Source organism: Cricetulus griseus, chromosome 2 (genome assembly GCF_003668045.3).
Source record: "Cricetulus griseus strain 17A/GY chromosome 2, alternate assembly CriGri-PICRH-1.0, whole genome shotgun sequence".
Classification (NCBI taxonomy): Eukaryota; Metazoa; Chordata; class Mammalia; order Rodentia; family Cricetidae; genus Cricetulus; species Cricetulus griseus.
Genome location: NC_048595.1, coordinates 19273573 through 19294027, shown reverse-complemented (window position 1 = coordinate 19294027; position 20455 = coordinate 19273573). Strand labels below are relative to the sequence as shown.

At 47.6% G+C, this 20455-nt stretch overlaps 1 protein-coding gene across 1 annotated transcript; it reads right to left on the bottom strand.

Moving 5' to 3' along the window:
- Positions 1 to 4603: 4603 nt before the first annotated feature.
- Positions 4604 to 16517, bottom strand: Lin28a (lin-28 homolog A). The gene is made up of 4 exons (XM_035438900.1): positions 16487 to 16517; positions 15829 to 16025; positions 5674 to 5858; positions 4604 to 4820 (listed from the first exon to the last, which is right to left on the bottom strand). The coding sequence occupies exons 1-4, from the start codon at positions 16515 to 16517 to the stop codon at positions 4604 to 4606; spliced, it is 630 nt and encodes a 209-aa protein (XP_035294791.1).
- Between the last annotated feature and the right edge of the window lie 3938 nt (positions 16518 to 20455).

The window sequence follows — 20455 nt, the reverse complement described above, 5'->3', positions numbered from 1 at the left end:
CCTTGGACTCCAGCTACTGCGATTGTAGATGTAAACCGTGCACGGATGATCTGGGTTCCTTCTAAAGCTCTGCTATATAGCGAAAAATGGTGGCGCATTGTCCCTGAACTCAGCATTCAGGAGACTGAGGCCAGGAGAATTAGCTCAAGGCCTTCTCTGCTACATAGTAAAACTTGAGGCCAGCCTAGTCTGTACAGGACATTGTCTCTTAAAAAATATTTAATGTATTTCTACTTACCGCCTTTTAGTGGTATTAACTGATCAGAAGGAGGTCCCTTGCTCTGGTCACTGACTAAAAACATCCAGAATTCATAATTTACACCTTCCCAAGATCTACATAACTTAAAAGCCAGAAAGAGCTTTACTTCTAAAGTAACTAACTGGCCATTGCGCTGGGGAATACAGCAGAGTCGGTGCTTGCCTGTCATGTCAGTTCTGGGCTCTGTTTCCAGCCCAGCACAAAAACATCATGGTGCCAGTGGAAGGCAGGAAAACGAGTTTAGGTGACCTAGAGTTTGAGGATATCTTGAGCTTTTTTGGGATACCCAGCCTCCAAACTAAATAGAAACAATTTTAAAAATAGAAAAGATCAGCGCACACCTTTAATCCCAGCACTCGGGAGGCAGAGGCAGGTGGAACTCAGTGAGTTTGAGACCAGCCTGGTCTACAAAAGCTAGTTCCAGGACAGTCTCCAAAGCCACAGAGAAACCCTGTCCCGAATAAATAAATAAATAAATAAATAAATAAATAAATAAATAGAAAAGACCATACATAGTCAAGTAAAGTAAGAAATCAAAAGCATTATTTGTATACCAAAGTTTGCAGAACTTTTGGATCCCGAACATAACAAAACTGGGGCTTGCATGGGCTTCATGAGACATGTCTTCAAATGTACTACCTATGGCCTTTTACTTAGTGATACTGATCAGGGAGAGGTTGTTACTTCTACTTTCTCAAAGCTTAAAACACAAAATAAAACAAAGTTCCTGAATTTTCCATATCTGATGCGTCTGTTTCAAATCATAGTTCCATCTGTGAAGGAATTTCACAATTCCAGTGAACCATTTTAGCTCATTTGCCCTACAGTCTCAATGACACTGGGCAAGGAAGAGATGCCGCCCGTCATTTAACCTGTGGAGATGCATAACCCATTCACCAGGTCTTACACTTCCATTCTTCCTCTTTTGTGAGCTGTGAAGTTTCTGCTAATATTTTTTAGGAAGCCCCATTAGTACCCTGAAGCCTAATAGCTAGGGTTGCTAGGTTTAACTTTTAGTGCAATTAGTTAAAGGGTCACAACCCTCCTGCTCTGCTAACAGTGTGAGGATTTATTTAATCCACTTTCTGTTAATAGTTAGGTTTCCCCCTGGTCAAGCCCCCCTGTTGCCCCCATTAAAATCTTCCTCTCCTTTGGAAACCATTTAAGCATTAGGAAAGCCAGCAAACTGTATCTCAAAATGCTGGCTTACAGTCAGGGAATGTCCTTTGGCCTCAATTTCCCCAGTTCTCTTCGGTATTTTCCTTTTTGGGGTGTTGCAAGGGGTTAATTAGGATTTGTAAAGGGCTTTGAGGAGTAAAGGACAAAGTATTATTAGGGTCTCATGCCCTAAGCCCTGGCCCCGGCCTTTCATCCCAGCCAGTGGCATAGGCATCCCCATTCTTATGCATGCCAGGCCCCTAATCCCCTCTTGAATGTGGCAGCTTCCAAGGAAGGGACAAGAGGCCTTAACTAGAAACAAAAATCCAGTGTAATGAGGTGCTATAAGGGCTGAACTTTCAAGATTCGTCCCTAACAAAGTGGGAAGGGGAAACACAGCGGCTCTGTGACTTCCCAATCCAAGGTAGGGATTATGAGAAGAGAAAAGCATCCTAAATATTTGATGAGAGAACAGTTTGAGTACCAATAAGTTTTTATTTTCCCAGGGAAGAAGGGAAGGGAAAGTCAGCATGTGTTATACAAAATGATTATACGATAGGAATATATAAGTACCCGGGTACAGTAAAAAAATCAACCATGAAATAAACACCCCAGTGTTGGGGCCACCAAAGCCCAAGGGGGCTCAGTCTCCTGCAGTTCAGGACAGAGAAGGGGTCAGGGAAAGGACAGACAAGTACACACTTTCCCCACCCCCTCCCCATAAATTCAACATTTCTCACAAAGCTTTGGTTTCTAGCAGTAAACATGGAGTTACATTCGTCCGTCTCCTAGTAACAATCTTGTGGCCACTTTGACATAAGTTTCTTGCACCGGCATTAAGTTCCTGAGTGATTTTACTTATACATTCATATTCCCTTTTCTGGTCTTCAGATGGAAGGCCCCACAATTGCTTCTCTCTACCTAAGGGTTGTAGATTAATTCAGTTTGATCCATCTAAAAGTGAATCACACCAAGAAGTGGTCTTGCCAGGGAGAAGTAGCTCACCTGCCATCCCTGCACTAAGGAGGCTAAGGCAGGAGGATAGCCAGGAATCTGACGCTAGAGAGTGAGACCCTGTCTCAAAACAACCAACCAAAACTCTTGACTGAGTCTGGGAGCAAGGGGTGAGTGAGGTTCATGGCTTCTTCAGAATTTTTATATGGGTCATTCAAGAGTTGTAGAGACATTCCAAGGGGTAATTTTGTGTAAGTTTTCATTTGAGGGAGAAGAGGATAGTATAGGAGCTGTTTTAAGGTCAGAAAGATGTGATCCAGAATGGGAGACAGGGGAAGAGGAGAAGAGAAGGGGAGCCGTGGTTCCAGAGGCTCACTTTGAGAAGAGGACCCCACACTTAGGTTTCAGATGCAGCCATCTGGTGCAGAACTTTCTGTCAAAGATGCTTTGGCTATTTTTCTCTCAATACAAAAAGTTTTGTAAACAATAAAACCCCAAAAGAACATGAAGACCAACACATTATATTTACACAACTAGACCACCTAGCAACCACCAACTCAGACAGTAAAGTCCTACAAAGGCCAGACGAATACAATAACTAGGGGGGGGCAGCATTTGGGGGAGACAAGAAACCAGGATCAGACACACACCACCCAATGTGTTCTATTGCATTTGTCCCGTTCCAACAGTGAGGTAGGTTTGCAGTGATCTCACAACATGTAAACGAATCCTCCCCCCCCCCCTTTTTTTCCTTTAGCTATCAACCATTACACTGCAGCAGGGCGGGACACTTGCCACAGAGGACCACACTCCTGGAGTCTCTCTGGAAGCCAAGATTAGATTGAAGTCCTTGTTTCCTGTCCCCATCCCTAGACAGCAGTGTGGGGATAAGGGTGTTGGTCTTAAATTCTACCCTGACCAGGAGAACTCAGTGGTAGGATATGTTCTAGCACAAACAAGGCCCAAGGTTCAATCCCAGTATCTAAAAACAGTCAAACAAACAAAAAACCTCATCCTCATAAATTTGCATTTAAAAAAACCAGCACACACACACACACACACACACTCTCACACCCTGCTGTGTATGGCAGGCTTTGATAATCTGGTGAGGGATGGATTTGGGATGGAAAATTACTCTTGTGCCTTTTACCTGGCCCAGCCTTTTGATATCTCTGTACCATCTTTTCCTGTTTAGACTAATTCTTTTGCCAAAAAAAAAAAAAAAAAAAACTGAGATCAAGTCATGGGTAGCTTAATTAAAACCTAGCCTCCTGTGAAACATTTTAAGGTGGACGAAGGTTTTAAGGACTATATGGCAGAAACGCCATCTGTAATTGGCAAAAATGAGGTAGTTCAATAGGCTGTGCATTCCAAATGGTTGGTCTCCATGGTGATCAAAACAAAAAGTATTCCTGCTGTGCAGACCTGGAGCTGCTTGTGGACTTATCCCTGAGATTGCTCGTGTACCTGAGAACACAGTGCAGGAATGAGGGCCTTAGATTAAAATATACAAAAATACAAACTGATTATTTATATTAAGAAAAAAAATTAAAATGCACAAGATACGTCATTCGCACACAGATAGTGCAGTTGGCATCCTAGAGAAAGTGGGACCCAAGGTGCAGTTACCCAAGGGAAAATAAATTAAAATCACATTGGCCCAGAAAGCGCTGGGAGTGAGGTAGCAACAACAGGTGTGCAACTGCCCACCCCCAAGCACCCTCTTTGCCTGTCATCACAACCTGTTGCTAGACACTGATACGGCTCCAGCACTGCATCCCAGGACTGGTGATCAATAAGCAAGATGTGAAAAAACCTTGCCTGGCTCCCGAAGAGTCCCTCCCACAGAATAGAATAGCTGGGGGGTTAGGTTCATTCATGTGGTTTTACACTTGTTTCACACCCTGTCTGGCAAGTGAGCACAGCCTTCAACAGAAGAACCTGCCTATCCCAGCCACTTTCAAAAGCATGTCATTTTAGGTTAAAGCCTCAGCTAAAGCATGCAGGTTCTAGGGTGGGTCCCCACAAAAGCCTTCACTTTCATTTAGATGAAGTATGGTCGGAGTTTCCATTGCCTCTCCCTTTCCCCCCACCAAGGGAAGACAGGGTGATACTGGGAACCCCGGCCTCAGATACATGGCAGTGCCAGCTACCCACAACCCACCCTATCCCCACTTTCTCCACTCTGCAGACTGATGCCTCCTCCTTGAAACTCCCCCCTGCTCTGGTGCCTCAATTCTGGGCTTCTGGGAGCAGGGCGGGGCTGTGGATCTCTTCTTCCTCCTCCCGGAAGTAGGCAGGCTTTCCCTGAGAAGTGGGGACCTGCTGGGCCTTCAGTGGACATGAAGCCACCATATGGTTGATGCTTTGGCAGAAGTGGCACTTCTTGGGCTGGGGTGGCAGCTTGCATTCCTTGGCATGATGGTCTAGACCACCACAGTTATAGCACCTGGCACAAGACAGAATGGTAAAGGTGAGATAAAGCCACGGGAAAAAGTCTGACACCCACTAAGGGAATGACACCCTCACCCATGCTCATGTATTTATCGCTATAATTCTCTCCCTTCCTTATGCCCTTTCTAGATCTGTAAGACGAAGAGAACCAAAGTAGATAGATCGCAACTGTGAAATACAGCTTGAGGGGTGGATGAGACATCCGCTGGGCCTTCTGCAACCAGAGTCATCACTTCAACTGTATGTATTTTCATATTTTTTGACAAGGTTTCAGTATATATTCCTGCCTGGCCTTCAACTGATGGCAGTCTGCCTCCCAAGTCCTGCGTTACAAGCATGTACCACCAGACCTGACTAAAGAAGGGTTTGACCCCCCCTTTTCTTTCACAGGGTTTCTCTGTGTATCTCTGGTTGTCTTGGGATTCGCTCTGTAGACCAGGCTGGCCTCCAACCAAGAGATCCACCTGCCTCTCCCAGGATTAAAGGCCACCACCATCAGGCTAAGAAAAAAGTTTTAAAGCTAAATTATATTACCTCTTTAGAGCAAAGGGCTTTTAAGCCCCATAGCAAAAACACAGGCACTACCCAACTGGTGAGCTGGTAAAGGAGCAGTAGATAATAACTGACATTTACCGTCTTCCTCCATCACTCAGATTCACGGGAGCCTTTGCTTCTAAACTAAAATCAGTATGGACAGCCAGTGTCTCTTAGCAATAGAGTATAGTCTCAGGGCAAAGTGAGTTGCAAACCAACTACGACTGAATTGCCAAAGCTGAAATTATCTTTGGGAACCTAACGTGGGTGGTGCCTGAGTCGGCAACTTACACGAGCTGCCTTCTGGGTCATACCTGTCTCCTTTGGATCTTCGCTTCTGCATGTTCTTCCCCTTTGGCCGCCGCTCACTCCCAATACAGAACACCCCACCAGGGCCAGTGACACGGATGGATTCCAGACCCTTGGCAGACTTCTTAAAGGTGAATTCTACCGCTTCACCCTCCTTGAGGCTCCGGAAACCCTCCATGTGCAGCTTACTCTAGCAAAGGGAAAACACAGGATTTTACTATGTTTCCATTACTACACCATAAAACAAAATCGAAAAGCAAGAGAGCACTCCCATTTTACAAATAAGAAAACTCAACTCAAAGCTGAGCATGGCTGGCAGCACATACCTGTCACGCAATTATAGGGTTGCCATAAAAACAGCAAGAAATCACCTCCATTCTTAGGAAATACATATTAAAATAGTGAGACAAACATATTTAATGCTGCATTTATGGTTACTCAGGTGGTACCATTGGACCACATGTGGCAGCACAAGGCTTTAATCCCAGTACTTGGGAGACAGAGGCAGATGGATCTCTGAGATGGAGGCCAGCTTGATCTATATATGAGTTCTAGGCCAGCCAGGACTACATAGTGAGACCCTGTCTCTCCCCAAACCAACCCCCCCAAAAAAAACTGCATAGAAATAAGGATACAGTAGAGGGCAAAATATTAATGGAAAAATCTGGGGAAAGATTATAAGAGAATTTGTCTATTCTTATAATCTTTAAATTTGAAGTCATGAAAATAATGTTACTGAAACTTAGAGTCATTAAGAGATTTCCAGGAATGTGAGGAGAAGCTAACAAGCGACTATCTGTCTGGCTTGGAACTTCCTCTGTAGACCAGGCTGGCCCTAAACTCAGATTTGCCTGCCTCTCTGTCTCCCAAGTGCTGAGACTAAAGGCATTCACCACCACCCCACCACTGCCCAGCCTAAAATACACCTGAAGGAATTAAACACCGAATTGCTAAGAAAAAGAATGGCAAGCCAGCATTATGATACAGCACTAATCTCAATGTTCAGAGGGCGGGGAAGACAGGAGGGAGGCAAGTTCAAGGCCATCGTGGTCTCTAGGAGGAAAACTGCACAAACGCAAGTGAGCCAGGTATGGTGGTGCCTTTACCACCCCACTCAGAGGCCTGGAGCTGTGGGCCAGCCTGGGCTACATTGTTTCTTCAATGCCAGAAGACATAGAATGACACGTATTTTAAAAGGTATCAGGGAGCTGGTAGGATGGGTCAGTGGGTAAAGTCAGTTGCTGTCAAGCCGGAAAAATTCAGTTCTGGACCCCAGGAGACTAAAGAACAGATGTGGTCTTCTGACCTCCACGTGTACACTGTGTTTGTCCTGTGTGCTATACATATACACAAACACACACAAATTTAAAGCAAAAGCCAACAACTTTGTTGTTGTTCAAGCCATACTTTGGTACCTCATTTGGGTATGTTTTTATAGATGAATTAATGATGAAGTATGGGTTTTTGGTTTTTGAGACAGGGTCTCACTTTGCCATTCAGACCGGCCTCAAATTCATGATTCTCCTGCCTCAGCCTCCAAAGTGCTATAATTACATGTGTGTTACACCGCAGTGAGGTAGGTTTTTTTTTTTTTTTAAAACAACTGTATTGCCCAAACTGCCACAGCCTCTTCAACATGGGACCACATGTGCATGCCTAGCAACAAGGCAATAGACTGTAAATTATCTGATTTGGAATGATGATAGAAAATAGAAATAAAGATTTAGAACAATTTACATGTACTGGTTTCTGGAAATACCACATGCCCTACCTGAAACTTGAAAAACACTGCTAGGTATGAGCAGTTTGCAAAGATCCAGCCCCTTTAAAAAGGAGGGACACTAGTCATCGAGGAACTCGGAACCCAGAACCCCTACGACTTACAGCTGCCACCTTACTGCATACCAGATCCAGTGTTTATTAGTGCAGCCGACAGCACTTCCTAGCACATCCCAGAACAGTCAAGGTACCACAGCTTAAACTACAGTAAGAAATGCCTCCTTCCTGTGATTACATCAACAAGGAAGTCACCCTAGGACATGGAACTGATGGTAGAGTGCTTGTGTAGCATTCCAAGGTTCTTTCTCTCTTCCCCAGAAAGAGTAAATGATCCATCCAGGCTTGATGGTGCATTCCTTTGATCCCAGCAGAGGCAGGGTATGTGAAGCCAGCCTCATCTACACAGAGTTCCAGACATGGTTATCTAAAGACCCCATTGCCAACACACACACACACACAGCAAAGAAGAAAAAAGGGGGGGATCACTGCACCTGGCCAGGATTACCTCAGAGAGCATTAACAAGTTCCACTAGTATTCTAGTTGGTAGAATATTTCACACTAGGGCTCTAGGAAAAAAAAATAATACCAACTATTTATTAGCCAGGTGGGACACAAATTCTTCAATCATTCTAACTTTTGAGATTCTTTTTTGGGGGAGTTGTTTTTCAAGATGGTTTGTCTGTGTAGTCCTGGCAGTCCTAGAACTCACTCTGTAGATCAGGCTGGCCTCCAGATCTCCACCTGCCTCTGCTAAAAGTATGTGACACAATCAGAGTAACTTTTGTTTTAATTTAGGGGCTTTACACAAAACTTCCATCAAGGGTGTTGGTGAAGAGCACAGGCTTGGGCACCATATCCCATTCTCTAGTCTCATAAATTAAGCCTTAAGATTCCTCAGAAAAATAAATAGGCACTGGTTTTCTCCTTGCTTTTTTTCTTGCCTTTTTAAAAATTTGTTTTATTTATTATTTTTTGTTTTTTGGAGACAGGGTCTCACTATGTAGCCTTAGCTGGACTAGAACTTAGTATGTAGACCAGACTACCTAGAACTCAGAGATCAGTTATCTTCTTAAGTGGTGCTACTGCTATGAAGTCTGGACTGGCCTTGAACTGGAAATCTTTGCCCTTTAGCCTCCAGAATGCTGGAATAACAGATATAGGCCCATAGTGGGCATCTTCAAGCACCTAAACAGACTCTAAGTCCAGATCCTGATGGGTGTGGACTTTACTAAGCTTGCAGTTAACACTTCATGACTACTTGTAATTGTCACATCACAGAAATATTCCCAAGACACATCCTTTCACTTTTTTATAAAGGGTGCTTGGGACTGAACCAAGGCCATACACATGCTAAACATACCCAACCTAGGTTCCCCCTACTGTTTCACGCCCACAGAACATTAAGGGTGTGGTGACTTCCTAACCCACTGCCTCAATTTGATGTGAGCAAGGCGGTAAAACCTGAAAAGGAAATAAAAGTAATTCAGGGCTCAAAAGGACCCACACCTCTCTGCCCCCACTGCACAGAAACCACCCTAAAACCAAGAGGAGCCAGACGGACAGCCTTCTTTCTCTCCAGGCAATCCATAGGGTCTCTCCACTGTCCAGCTTTGACCCAGCAGGTAAATGGTTAAGACTTGAGTGCAGGATCCGGGTCCCTCCTTATTCATTTGCAAAATGGAGTATATACTGATTTTATGGTGATGCTGTGAGGTTTTACACGTGAGGAGTAGTTAACACTTCACCAGCCATGTAAAATCCTCAGGGAGGACCAATTATCTTCCTTTCAGGCTAGATGGAGACAGGATACCAGAAAGAGCCAAGTGTTGGGATGCTCAGATTAACTCTTGCTTTTATTACTAACCATTCTTGGGAACTCAAAAAATAAAAAATAAACAACAACAACAACAACAAAAAAAAACCCAGCCCCTCTCTGAAGTCCAGTTTACTGAGAGCAACACTCTCCCTCCTCCACTCACTGTGAGACCAAGGGTGACAGGATAAATGGGTAAGGCAATGAGATTGACTGACCCCCTCAGCCCTTCCACCACCAGAGATCTGCTTAAGACCGCCCCTGCGAGCACCTCAACATAAAGGCTAGGCAGGATTTAAACTGGTGGTCTCCAGGGGTGGCTGCTCATCCCCTCCCCCCACTCCTTTCTAAAACATAGTTTGAATTCTTCTCTTATCAGATAGGTAATCAGTGTGCAGCCCCACCAAGCCAGACTCCCAGGGCCAGCATCTAAAAGGAGCCTGAAAATTCTTCAGCCACCCCCAGTCCACCCCCAACCACACACAAAGCAGGGCCCCGCCCCTCTCCACATCCCCTCCAAAAAGAAAAGGCCCTGGGGGGGAGGGGCATGGCCTGAGCTCCCCCAATAGAGCCCAGCCCCAGGGAACAAAGGGTTGACACTGGTTGGTTCTGGTGGTCGGATTCCTGGAGTTCCAAGGCACAGATCCCCTCTAGGAGGGCTCTCCTTCACCCTCCCCCACTTTCAAACCCGACCAGTTCCTTCCTTCCTTCCTCTACACTATGGTCAGGGTGAGAGGAGAGGCTTCAGAACCTCTTCTCCAGGCAGACCCCAAGAAGGGGAAGTTTGCAAGTCAACTAACAGCCATCTTCCCTCCCTGCTACCCTCTGTGTACCTCCAGGATGGACTAATAAAGAGGATGCCTCCCCTAGGGCGATTTCTGTCAGGTCCTTCCCGCAGCAGACAAATATTTCAACAAGGAGGAGAGGCAGGAATCCCATTTCCCTTTTCCAACCTGTTGAAGTTAGTCAGGTGGGCAGCCTTCTTGGGCCACTGCAGTTGGGGGGGGGATGACACTTAGTAGCAGTTACAGCATTTCCTCCCTGGTGCTACTCCTTTCAGTTACAGCACTTCCTGGCTTCTGCTTCTTTGAGACTCCCCACCCAGCCGCACATCAAATACCCCACCCCAGCCTTACACCCATGCGGCTCCTTCAGCTCCACAGGCTTCGCTCTTCACCAGGACCCAAACTAACCAGGGCTTTTCTCTTCTCCAGCACCCTGGGACATTCCCGTTCTGGGTGACCCCATGCGTCCCTCTGACCAATTCTGGGTTTAGTAACCAAAATGCAGATCAGTGTTTACTTTAGACTGCACGGAGTGCTAAACACTCCTATCAAATCCACGTGCTGTTACAGCCAGAAGGTTCATGGATGCTCGGAAGAGGAGAAACCCTAATGAAGTGGAGACTAGCCAAATATATATTTGGAGAGCTAGGCAGAGGGAGTGTCCCGGACAGAAGCTCCAAGGAGGAGCTTCAGATAAAAATAAGCACCTTCATCATAGTTATCAATAAAGGCCAAGTGTTGGGCTGACTGCTATGAGCCTGGTTTTGCTAGCCAAGCAAGGTCCAATAAGGCAAGTCAAATATCATTTTTTTCTAGATATACTTTTAAACTCCAAAATAATACCTTTTAAAGATTCAACACAGAGGTGACACTGGAGTCAAGGCTTCATCCATGTCTCACTGCTAGAGGCAGAGTTTGGCATCATAAATGTCCCCAACATAAGGTTAACTGCTATTCACTTCTGCTCAGTGGTCCAGGCCCAATGCTCCTCCACAGCTGTCCACCAGATGGTGCATCAGCCTATTCGAGTGGACTTGTGTTAGCAATGACACCTCAGCTACTCAGGGTGAATTTTTTGGTCCTCTTCAGCGTCAAGAAGCTGGAGTGGCAAGGACATGGGGCTTTCTTCCCATCCAACCGTGATCCTAAGCCATGAGCAAGGAGTGCAGGGTGGGAATAAGGATGGAAAGCTTCCTGGAATCCATACCAAAACCACAGAAAAGGCTGGTTTCTAACAGCAAAGTGAAATCATGCTTAAAAGGTTATGTACAGCCGGGCATTGGTGGTGCACACCTTTAATCCCAGCACTCGAGAGGCAGAGGCAGGTGGATCTCTGTGAGTTCGAGATCAGCCTGGTCTACAAGAGCTAGTTCCAGGATAGGCTCCAAAGCTACAGAGAAACCCTGTCTTGAAAAACCAAAAAAAAAAAGGTTATGTGCAATTATGAACATCACTGCTCCAACAACGAAGACTTGGACTCCATAGGCCTCCTGCTCTTTACGCAGGTGAATTTCTCAAAAAAGAAAAAAAATCATTTATGAAGTTTAAAACCTGATTAAGGATTGTGTAAGCAATGGCCATGCCCTGCACCCTAGACCAAGTCACTGAAAATCACTGACAGTGCAGGCAGCAATGTCACCTTCCACAAGGCAGACCGACAGTTTACCATATTGGAAATTTTGCTGGGATGATGGCAAAGCATTGTCCAGGACGTTCACTAGAAGGATGTCTCCACATAGAGGAGAGGACACCAAAATAACACACAGACTTCTTTGTTTTTGTTTTTGAGACAGGGTTTCTCCGTGGCTTTGGGATTGTCCTGGAACTAGATCTTACAGACCAGGCTGGTCTCGAACTCACAGAGATCCGCCTGCCTCTGCTGGGATTAAAGGCCTGTGCCACCACTGCTCAACACACACAGACTTCTTTATACCAACGTTACAGGAAAACATATTTTTAGTAGGCCACCTTTTCCCACTGTCGTGGGAATGACAGGTAGTGAGTGTCCTGGGTTTGATTCCAAGATGATCTTAAAGAAGCCCAAGTTCTGGGGTTCAGAGTTGTGAGTTGGCAACATGTACCCCACAAATACTATATACTGGCACACTATATGGTACCAGACCATATCCTAATCAGTCCAGAAAGAAAGCATCTTGGTCTACAGCCTTCTCTTCTGGTGGAAGACATGCAGTCTACCCCAATCCTCCAGGGTTCAAGACCTGTTTTCATTTCCATTCATCAATTTAGATCAGGAATGTACTATAAAAATCATCGCCCACAGTCAAGTTTTTCTCTTTAAAGGACATCTGCATTGGTAATGCAGTGTTATAATCCAGGAAGGCAAGACTCTATACACTTCCTGCAACCTAGCTGTCCTACCCTAGACCCTCAGGTATGTTCTGAAGGTCCAAGTCATTGTGGCTCAAGCAGTTTTAGCTTCAATTTCTGCATCAGTGTTGAATTTTTGTCCAAACCCAACTTAGTATTTATATTCTTTGCTTGTAAGCCAAAAAAGCCAATAAAAACTCACCTGAGGCAAATGGTGGTTGTACACATATATAATCTCAGCACTGGGGACACAGGAGGACCAAGGCCAGCCTGTGCTACAAAAGAGCCTGCCTTAAAAACGAAAAACTGGGGGCTGGGGAGATGGCTCAGAGGTTAAGAGCTCTGCCTGCTCTTCCATAGGTCCTGAGTTCAATTCCCAGCAACCACATGGTGGCTCACAGCCATCCCTAATGAGATCTGGTGCCCTCTCTCGTCTGCAGGTATACATGCAAGCAGAACACTGTATACATAGTAAATAAATAAATCTTAAAAAAAAAAAAAAAACAATGTTCTGAGCAGCTGCTGAAAACCAATGCATTTTTATTTCCTACTTTCTATGAATCTTGGTGGCCTATATATATTTGGAGCCACAGGAAACCAGAGTTAAGCCAACACTTAAAAGTGGTCAGCAACTTCTAACAATTTCAATGAATATCTTGCTGTTTCTCAACTAGGAGTGATTCTGCCTTCCAAGGGACATTTGGAAAGATACAGAGACATTCTAGTTTTTACTATTAATTCTGACACAGATTTCAAGTTCTAAAAAGACCCATGGATGATTACACCGGGTATTAAAGAAACCTGGGTCATACATAGCCATTCACCCTCGACCTACTCTTCCCCTGGGAACAGAATGAAGTTTATGCAAATCAGACACTGGAGAGGCCAAAGCAAAGGAGTGTCACCCAACTATATAAGTCAACTTGGCTAGAGTGACTTCCAGGCTTGCCTGCACTATAGTCAGTGTAAGGTGCTGCCTCAAAATATAGAAGTATGTGGACTGGCACTATCTTTAACAGGGTGCAGGGAACCTTATCACCTCAATCTTGGAAGGGTTTTTCCTGATCCCCTCCCTTTCCATGGCATGACAAATGTCATCCAGAGACAATTCCTTCCCTTCCACCCCATCCTAACCCACGGCCAGTACAAGAAGTTCCATTAAAGACTTCTTTCCCTCTCTACCTCATGAACACTCCTTTTGAAGACAAGTTTCAGAGATTACCCAGTATCTACAATGTACCTCCAGCTCAGAGATAACTCAGGTTACCAGCCTAAATTATGCTGGAGTGTGAACCAGCCCAACCACCATCATGAGCTGTGGTAACACACCAACTACAGTGTGGGGAGAGTGGTGGTTAGGGAGGCAACTTCTTCAAATATGGGTGCCAATGGGCCTTTAATCCCAAATCCAGGCAGAGTTAGGCAGATCTCCAGTTAGAGGCGCCAGTCTGGTCTACAGAGCAAACTCCAGGCCAGCCGAAGTTAGACAGTGAGATTCTGTCTCAAAAACAGAAAGAAAACAGGAAACCAACACATAAAAACTTCAATTTTGGGCTGGTGGACATAGATCTCCAAGTTGGTCAGTATTGAGATTGTTGCTTTCCTCCAGTGGCGTCCTATAGCTTTCCAATTGCTATGGATCCTAAGGTTAAGTCTGAGGCACAGCCCTCCAATTTGTTCTACTACCAAGGAACCCCAGAGCAGAGGGTACATGCTCCTTAGTGTCTCCCTCCTTAGCCTTTGGAAGAAGTCAAGAAGGCTCTATACCTACTTTATATCCCAGCCTCCCAAAATTGGGAAGGCTGTCCAGCCCATCTCCAGACCAGGAAAGATTTTAATCTCTGTGATCAGATAAATGGGAGAGTGGGGGAAGCAGGAGAGCCATTCAAAGCTGGTTCCTGTAATAAAGTGACTTAATAGATCCAAAGGGGTCAATTCCCTTCTCACTCACAATTACTTCCTGTGGGTTATCGTTCACATATGTAAATGAGAAGGGGGCACAAAGCCACCATGCAGAAACCAGCAATCTGGTGGTAGTGATGGGGGGGGGGTCAAGAAAGTAGCTAAGGGTACTGCTGCTGCGGGTCTCTTAAACACACGTTCCAGAAGCCAATGACACCAACAGCAAAGAGCTGCTCCCAAAATTCCTTCAAACCAAATCTACCTAGTTGCCCTTGCTCAACCCCCTGACTGGAGGGTAGGGCTCAGTCTTCACATTAGTCTCTAGCCTCCAACCAGTCGATCCAGCATCTCCTTCCCTACCCCTCCCCCTCAAGAACGCCATCCCTGAGGCTCCAACTCTTAATCCCCACATCCTCCTTTCCCCTCCCCCACAGCTCCTAAAGCTAACCTCCCTGAAGTAACCCCTCCCTGCCCGGACCGGGTGTCAAGCTCCAGGGCCAGGGATTAGCAATTTCTTCTTTCCTGGTCCTGCCTTAACCACCAAATCTGGAAGGGGGAGCAGCAGTCACCTCCTTCCCACCGAGGCATGGGGACCATTTGAACGTCCATAGGATGTTGAGAGGGTAAGGCGAATAACAGTGAAACCTGAAGGCTCCCTTCCTTGTTTAGGGTTAGGAATGTTAGGGACAGCAATCAATGGCTGTCTGGGGCCATAAATGCCAAGCTGAGGAGAATAGGGCAAGAGGCCAGCCTCCTTCCACCGCCTGCCCCCTCGACACTGAATTTCACTCCCCACTGCGCAGCCCTTCTTTAACTGAGAACTTGGGATTGCACCGACCCAAGTCTCCTAGACTGGCCCATCCAGGAATGAAGGCCTGGGCTCTTACGGTTTTCCTTCCTGGCAGGACCTGGTGGGCAGCAGAGGTGCCTGCCAGTCCTGAACTGAAATCCAGCCCTCTAGGGGGGCTTTTCAGCCCACACATTGATCCTTCCGGGATCTGCCGAATCTATACTGGCCACGGGACCTGGCTTTTTGGGTGGCCACCGGACTGAGGTCTGCACTCAATCAGGGGGAACAGCCTGACCTCGCAGGTTCATGCCCGTGGGTAGGGTGGCAAATGACCCACCTCTCCTGCCCTGGAAACTACATTCAGAACTCAAGGCGCTAGCGCCCGGCTCAGGCCCTGCATGTGCTTCCCTGATCAGCCTGCTCGCCCTCCCCCACCGGCAAGCACAATACAACCTTAGTTTCTGCCACATGGGGTCACCTCCCTGCCCCCTGCTCCCTTCCCAGGGGAAAGAGGTAATAGACACGTGGTAAGCCGGAGGGGTTCCCGGAAGGGGGCGGGGAGGGGGTGCTGGTAACCAGTGGTGCCTCCTCCTTGCTCCACCGTAGTTACTCAAACTCAAAATTGGGGTGTCCCAGCAGATAGGGACGCACAATGAGGGTCCTTTATCTCCTCCAATCCAACAGGAGCGGCCATCAGCCAAGCACATATATGTAACTCCCAGTTTTCCTTTTTCCTAGCTAAGTTACCGGAATCATTCTCACCTGGTGCACAAAGACGTCCACCGGGGGGTCGAGCGCGACCCCGGCGCGGGCGGTCATGGACAGGAAGCCGAACCCCATGCGCACGTTGAACCACTTACAGATGCCGGCCCCGTGCAGCAGCTGCGGCTCCTCTGCGGCTCGGGCCGCGTCAGTCGGCGCCTCCTCGGGCGCCTTCTCAGCTGCCTTGGCGCAGCCACCTGGAGACAGGGAGGGCCAGGTGATCAGCTGGGGGCCAGGCAATCACAGGGCCCTCTCCGGTACCCGTCTGGGAGACCTCGGTGTTGAGCCCGCGGATAGACACCCAGGAGGAGGCAGCTACCAAACAGCTGGTAAGAAGAAACCTGCCCTGGCTGCCGCCCCAAGCTCACACCGAGGATGCTGATGCCCCGAAAGTTTTGCTTGTCTTCCCACAACATGTTGCCGGTGCACACGCGGCGGGACAGGCCCCTCCTCTTCGCTCCCTCCGCCCCCGCGGGCTTGGCGCACAAGCCACTGGAACACCAGGGTTCCCTGTCCCACAGATGGCCCCAAGGAGCAGGAGGCCGCAGGGACTTGGGGTCCCGCGGGCAAGTCCGTGGGACACTTTCCCACCTCCCTTCTAATTAGCTCGTGGGCGCCCTGCACCCTAAGGTGTGCCCGCTAAATCGTAAGCTCGAACCTGCAAACTGCTGGTTGGACACCGAGCCCATGGTCGTCGGCTGAGCCCGTGGCCCCGGGCCCCAGGTCGGGCGGCTGCTGGCCCCAGAGAAGTCCGGAGGCAAAGGGGTGGTTCGGAGAAGAGGCTGCTACATCTTCCCCCGCACAATAGCGGTGGGAGGGCCCACGGCTTTTCAAAGGCTCCCAAATTCTAAAAGACAATGACCCAACCCCCCGCGGGCAGCCCCCTCCCCTCCCCTCCCCTCCCTCCCTACCCCTCCCTTTCCCTCCGGCTCTGGCTCCCGCCCTCCCCCACCGCTCTGGTCTCTGACACCTCTGGGGTGTCCCTTCCCAGAACCTTGAGATTTGACACCCCCTCCACATGCACACATCTGGAAACGGGGGTCTTTTGCCCTAGAAGTCTTGAGTACCCCCAGAATTTGGGATCCTGCACTTTGAGGACTCAATATGGGTACCCAATGCAGACACAGGTGGGGGACCTGAGAGGGGGGTAGTTTTGTAACCACGTGACTACACACACACACACACACACACACACACGCACAAGCACACACACGCACAAGCACACACACACACACACACACACACACACACACACGCGCGCGCGCGCACACACACACACACACACGCACCCCACCCCCACCCCCCGGGCAGATAATTATACATTCCAGAGAGTTGGGGGAGGGAGGTGTGAGCCTGGTGGCGCTGTCCAATCAGAAACACAAACCACCTGTCAAGGGAGAAATGGATGAGCCCTCCCCCTCCCCCAGCCCCTCAGCGCCCCTCCCCCCTTCCCCCTCAGGCCTCTGAGCTGACCCGGCAGCTTGTCGCTGACCTGCTCTCACCCCCCACTCCCGTGTGCTTAGATAGACCTGGAGTTCTGGACACTAGGAAGTCAGGATAGGGGTGCAGCGAAGCGGCTGGAGACCCCACAGAGCACATCTGTCTTGACCTAGGCGCTGCCCCTCAAACTCCGGCTGCCTCTGACTACAACTAGATGCCTCCATCTCCAAGTCTCAACCTCAGTTTCGCTGGGTTTGTCCCAATCAGAAACAAGCTCCTAGTTGATTCTGTGCTAAGAATCCTTTGCTTCCTTCCAAGCCTGCATCTAAGTTGGTCCCAGGTAGAGAGCTTCCTGGGAGAGCAAGGGGGACCCTGGAAGAGTGCCCTCTGTGATAGCTAGCGGCCTTTCATCCTGTCCGCCGCGTCCCGTCCTGTCCCACCCCTTGCTGGCAGAGGGCAACAGATTTGTGGGTGGAGGCACTTCCTGCAGTACCCGGGACCCTCTGGTTCCCAGACCCTCCTGTTCTCAGTCACCATCCTAAATTGCGCTACCCTCCCGTAGTGTGGCTGGTGGAAGGACTGGATAGGGAGGTTTCTCATTTGAAGAGGTAAACTCCCTACTAGAAGATAAAGAGGGTGGACCGGGGGTGGCCGCTGCCCTGGTCAGAGATGGACAATGGCCCGGGGCTCAGTGCACAGCCCTGGCCCTGCCCCTTCACTTCCGGTGCTCAGTTCAAACTGGACAATGCCAGCTCCGGTCAGTTCCCCTCCCCCATGACTACAACCCATTTAAAGGGACAGAGCCTGCTTTCAGGGGCATCCCTTACCCTGAATTCGCTCTTCTCTACGAATGTGTAGAATCTCTTGTGGTTCACGCGCAGCAGCTGTTCGAGTGTCGGGGCGCGCTCCTGAGCACGTGTGTGTCTGAGAAAGAGAAAAAAAGATGATGTGGTACCAAATGGAAGATGGGCGCGAGAATCAGTGACTATGAAGAATATTTTCCTCTTCCCTACGAAGTGCTTTGCTCGAGATTAAAGTTTTTATCGTAAAATGTGAGAGACAGGATTTGGGGAGATTTTTAAAAAAGGACTATGGTGAGCCTTCTGCTACTTAGTTGAAAAAATATAAGTATCGTTAACAGTACCCTATTCCCAACTGGGGACTTCTGTAAGATATTTCGGAGTAACAACCAAAGCCATTTTATTTGCATAACCCGTTCCCGTTAGGTAGCGCCTTTTCAATATCTGTTCCCTGAACCTCTGCTCCTGAAGTTCAAAAGTTGATGGCTGAGGTCCTCTGAAGGGAAGTGGAAGAAGGGGGTGACAGCGCTCAGGCTTCTCTTGGTCCAACTCCAACGCGGTTGAGTTTCCCGCGGGCTTGATCAGCTGCTCTGTCCAGGGTCCTGAGGAAGCCTTGGCTCTGTCCCTGGTGCTGAAACGGCCACGCACTCCTTCCAAATTTTCTGCCTTGAGAACTTCCTGCTTTCTCACCTCCACGTCCTTCCCAGAAAGCCTGATTTTTCCCCATGTCCCCTGACACAAATGAGACAAATAGTTTTTATTTTTGCTTTTTTTGAGACAGAGTTTCACTGTGTAACTGTCCTGGCTGTCCTGGAACACTCTCTATAGAGCAGGCTGGCCTTGAAGTCACAGGAGGAAGGCCTGCCTCTGCCTTCCAAGTGCTGGGACTGAGCCACCACCTGGCTGAAAAGCACTTTTTAATTGCTGTTTTGAAATGGGGTCCCCTGTAGCCCAGGCTGGCCTCAGACAGACTATATAGGCAAGAATGACTTTGAAACCCTGATTTTCTGGCTCCATCCCCCAAGTGCTGAGAGTGCAGGCACACACCACACCCACCTTTGTGCCTTCCTTAGAGCATGGTGCACTTGGCTGCCCATGTTTGTTACAACTCTGTGATTTGGGGCAACTTTCTTAAACTCTGTGTGCCTCCGTTTCCTCCTATGTCCAGTGGAGATAATGAGACTGCCTTAGTGCTCACAGATACTGTGAGAATGAAGGACAGTGACTAGGTATTCCAGGAAAATGTTTTCAAAATAGTACTTGACATGTAGTTTTTAATCACACGTGATTACTATTATAATGGGGATAAGTTTGATCCCTAGAACCAAGGCCTGAAGTTAATACATAGGACCTCATAAAGCTGGCTATAGGGACTAAGGAGATGGCTCAGCAGTTTAGAGCACCGGCTACTCTTCCAAAGGACTGGAGTTCAATTCCAAGCACCCACATGGGATTCACAGCCATAGTTAACTCCAATCCTAGGGAATCCAACACCCTCCTCTGGCATCTGCTGGCACTGGGCACACTTGTGGCACACAGATGTACATGCAGGCAAACACCCACATGTAAAATAAATAAGTAAAATTTAAAATCCTAACTCTGATAAAACATGCTCACTACTCTGTCTTATAAAGAAGTTACAATATTATTTTTACATCCACAGGGATGAGGTACATCACTGCCCTACATTTATAATGCTAGACGATACAATTTAAAAATTCATGTGTTTTTTCCCAAACTTCCTACTACCTAAGACTGGGCTGCAGAAGTTTCCTAAACCCAGGAAGAGTTTCCTAAACAGGCTATTATTTTTCTTTGTTGTTAGTAGATTGGTTGACTTTTTGAGATGGGATCAATCTCTATAGCCCATGCATTCATGAAACTCATTCAGTAACCCAGGATGACCTTACACTCATGTCAATCCTCCTGCCTCAACATCCTGAGTGCTAGAATTACAGGGATGAGCCATCACATTATCAAAATACTCCTAATTCTCATTTTCCTTGATACTTTTTTTTTTTTTTTTTTTTTTTTTTTTTTATTTTTTTTGGTTTTTCGAGACAGGGTTTCTCTGTGGCTTTGGAGTCTGTCCTGGAACTAGCTCTTGAAGACCAGGCTGGTCTCAAACTCATAGAGATCTGCCTGCCTCTGCCTCCCAAGTGCTGGGATTAAAGGCATGTGCCACCACTGCCCTGCTCCTTGATACCTTTTTAAATTCTATTTCTAGAACAGTTCTGAGTGTAAAGCCCTGGCCATCTGCTAACATGAATGATAGTGTGTCCTGGAGAAAACTATTCCCCCAGTGTGTCCCTCAAGATACCTGCCTCACCAGCTGTACACTCACACACACAAGCAAGCACATGTCATGTGTGTGTGTCTGTAATCCC